General features: G+C 36.1%; 1 protein-coding gene across 1 annotated transcript; it reads right to left on the reverse strand.

Moving 5' to 3' along the window:
* Nucleotides 1–2,690: 2,690 nt before the first annotated feature.
* On the reverse strand, nucleotides 2,691–3,467 carry LOC121737868. Its single transcript, XM_042129600.1, has one exon. It carries the CDS (start codon nucleotides 3,465–3,467, stop codon nucleotides 2,691–2,693), a length of 777 nt encoding a protein of 258 aa, XP_041985534.1.
* Nucleotides 3,468–4,248: the final 781 nt, after the last annotated feature.

Raw genomic sequence — 4,248 nt, forward strand, 5'->3', positions numbered from 1 at the left:
TAGGGACATGCTAATAGTGGCCGTAGATATTCAGGAAAAAAATTATAACTCCGGCATTATCCAGGGAGGAAACAGGGGACGACGTGTGTACTTTGGAAAAACGGCTCTTGTATCCTCTTAAGGCCGACGCAGCAGATATTCGTATATCGTTGGAACCGCACATTTTTCCATGATAAAAATTATGTTTTGACCATTCCCAGGACTCACAGTATGTTCATACCAAATGTCAGCAAAATTGCTTCAGCGGTTTAGGCGTGAAGAGGTAACAAACAAACACAGTTTCATATCCCACAACTTGTATATTTTGTGGTACACTTTACGGAAAACTATCACGCCTATTGATTTGTGCTTTAACATAGTAATCTTATACCTTTAAACGAGCAATTATTGTATATAATGTATATAATTGGAATCTCGGAATCGGCTCCAACGATTTTCATGAAATTTAGGTTTCGGGGGCGATAAATCGATCTAGCTAGGAATCATTTCTAGAAAATATCATTTTCATCGGATACCGAGCAAAGCTCGGTCAAACAGCTAGTTTTTATTTATATGTAGATGTGTTATCATCAGTCAGTCAAGGTGTGACGACGCGAGCCCTCACTAAGCTCGGCTTTTAGCTAGTAATATCAGTGTGGAAGTATGGCTGTCTTCTTAACCTCTTTCCATCAAAACAAGGTTTTAGGTTAGCCAATAAAAAGTTTAATTACACTTAGACTGAAAATCACAATGCATGGGAAGATATAGTTACTAGCTGTGTGGGAACTGAGTTCATTGACCTTGGTTCCCCAGCTTACTTTCATTTTAATGTACTAACACACTTAGCTAGTACTTACTGGAATTCTGTTTTGTATCATTTTGACGTTATTGTAAACAGAATTGGAACGAAAAAGTATTTTTTTTTCCTTTATTCAAAACACTACAATATACAAGAAAAACATGACATAGAGGTTTATCGGTTTGTAGGTACGGTTGATTTAATTTGGTAGCATTATACATACTGAGCTTTTTAGTTTTTTTAGTTAATGTAAACGGAATTGGACCAAAAAGGTTGTTTATGTGCAGTTAATTTAATTTAGTAGCATTTATATACTTAGCTTTTTAACCGACTTCCAAAAAGGAAGGAGGCTTCTTAAGGGGGCGACTAACCCTAAAGTATCGATTTTATAATTCATTTTTATACTTGAAAATAAGCCCCGAATTGTTTCATTTTCTAAAATTAAATACTACATTATATTTCCGAGAATTCGATCTGAGCAAAAACACGATGTCTTAAAATTTTCTCGATAAAAAAAAATCACAAAGATGCATCTAATTTTCACGATTTTTTCATTTATTGCCATAACCGTGCATTGAACTAAGTTAATATTTTAACACATTGTATAAAATTATATCATTGAGAGATCGACCTAGCGAATATTTTAAATGTATAATATTTATCGAGTTATTGAGAAAAAACTAATTTGGCGATGAATCCGCGTCGTTCTTTTTCATCTGGCATATGAAAGACGGGCGTGAGTGTGAAGAGAGAAGGACGATGTTTGATTTTTGGGGTTAGTCGCCCTCTTAATGGGACCGTAAAAATGTTTTAATTGACATTGTATTTAATTATGTTTCGTAGTTGATTTAATTTAGTATCGTTATAGCTATTTATCTTTGATTATAAATTAATTCAAATAGAGTACAATATCTTAGGATCTTTAATTAAACGAACACATCGAATAAGACATTTTCAAGATTAAAATATATTTCCTCTCTTTTTATTGAACGAACTTCCTTTTTTATATAAAAGTAGGTAATGGTTTTGACTGAGACATAAATATTATAATACCTACATTATACTTTTATTCAATTACTTATAAATATTCGCATATTACGTAAGTTGTAACTAACTTTTACAATATTGTGTAACTCCAAAATAAAATATAAATTATAGAATAATTTATAATTAAAAATATTAATGGGCCATAAGTATGCAATTAATTTAATTACAATTATATAATTCGCCTTACTAAAATCGCAAAGTAAAAGTAAGAATATATTATTATTATAACCTCTTCCTTTTAGTTAAGTTAGTTCGAAACAGATATTTTCAAATTTTTATAGTCTTATATAAAAAAAATATTAATCAAAATACCTGTTAAAGTTAATCATTGATTTAATATAATTATTATTTATTATCATTACTATTGTTATTGTCTCTTTCATACTTGGTATGAATTATTTCTCTTTATATCATATTCTTTTCAAACTATCATCATAAGATATGGGTAAAATTATAGATCATTTTCGCATTAAGGGTAATTAAAAACACATTAAACTTATCATCTTTATTTAAATTACATTTACACAACCATGAAATAAATAACACACCATACAGAACAAACAAATAAATAGATGACTTAGAAAACAAAAAAATAGGACCAGCCGTAACAAAGAAATTAAAGCTAACAATCTCAAATTATACTAAACAGAAATGCAATGTCAAATAAATATATACACCGTACTTATAGCTATATAACAGTATAATAATTTAACCAACTCGGCTAAATTGTAGAAGGCAAAACTCAGAAATTACTTTAACTAGTCTTCATTTACAATAAATTATATTGGAGGGCCAAACTAAGAAACTTTCTTAGTCTTCATTCACAATCGCACTTCACATAGAAATCGTCTTAGAAAGTAAGAAACTAGGACGTCTGTGGCTTCTGAGCTGAGTATGCCATGGCCTGGGCTTCCAACGACCTGCCCCAACCGCTTTGGCCTCCGCTGCCGTAGCTGCCAGCGTCAGCCCCATATCCGCTGGAACCGCCGTAGTCGTGGCTGGAAGTATGGCTGGATGAGTGATGAGGATGCGCTACCACCTCGTAAGTGACATGCTTCTGCTGCGAAAGGAGCTTCTTCAGCCCAATGATGGCGGACAGGACCAGAGCGATCTTGCCAATGAGTAACGCCTTACCAGCTATCAAAGCGATGGCGCCGATTGCCAATGGCAGAATGGCCATCATTTTCAACATAATCGCTGCAATAATCGGTCCCAGCATCTTGGCTGCCTTCTTCTTCTTCCCTCTACTCTCCTCCGTCAGCTCATCATCAGAGAAAGTGTCTTCCAACGCCCTGCCGACTCCGGATACAGCGTCCATCACGTCAGATCCTTTCACCTCCACCTGGATGGAGTGGCTCCGAAGGTACTCCTGGATTCTCGTCAGCGGATCCAAAGACCTGGGCGCTCCATTTTCCGGAGGAACTCCACTCGCTCTCACCACAGTCACTCCATCTGTCAGCGCGAAGGATTCCTTCTGGCCTATCATCTTGTCGACGTAAGAGAAGAACTTGTATTTGAGACATAATGTGGAGTCTTTTTTGAGGCAGTCGACTTCTATGTCGTTCTCGGTGGCGGATACATCCTGCGTCGGATGGGCTGCCGCGTAGGCGATGAGCACAAAACACGCGACTGCTCGGGACATGATTGATGTTGTAAGACTGTGGCGCCGCGAAGCCTTCGCGTTTATGTAGTGCGCCGCCCCTACCCGCTTTCTAGTAAAAGTAAAGTCCAGGGTTTCATAACTTTACTATTGTAGTGGAAATACGTTCATTCATTCATTTAAGCTGTACGTTCAGGTAAGGAATCCATACGATGGTAGGATCATGTAGACGCGGCGTTCTAAAAGTGTTAACTTTGGTAACCTAATTAGAAATAAATATTTTTCATTTCATTTCATACCAATATTATAAATCAGCGAAAGTATGTCTATCTTTCTGTTAAAAATTACAAAATCCATAACCGATTTTGCTGGAATTTGATATGGAGATACTAGGAGTCCCGAGAAAGGACATCTAATGATATTTTTGTCCCGTAAAAATGTACGGCTCCCCCGCAATAAACGAATTTTGGCGCAACGGAGTTGCGGGCGTCATCTAGTAATATTATAAACCTTTGTATAATATTACGAGCTTTTGCCCGCGGCTTTGCTCGCGTTAAGAAGTATTATTATAATATACAAACTTTCATCCCCTATTTGAACCTCTTGGGGTTGGTATTTATCGAAATCCTTTCTTAGCGGATGCCTACGTCATAACATCTACCTGCATGCCAAATTTCAGCCCGATCCGTCCAGTGGTTTGGGCTGTGCGTTGATAGATCACTATGTCAATCAGTCAGTCACCTTTGAGTTTTATATATATAAACTAGCAGTCCCGGCAAACGTTTCTTTGCCATATAAAGTATTTCGTCCGTATTATTTTATT

This window comes from Aricia agestis, chromosome 21 (genome assembly GCF_905147365.1).
Source record: "Aricia agestis chromosome 21, ilAriAges1.1, whole genome shotgun sequence".
NCBI classification, from domain to species: domain Eukaryota; kingdom Metazoa; phylum Arthropoda; class Insecta; order Lepidoptera; family Lycaenidae; genus Aricia; species Aricia agestis.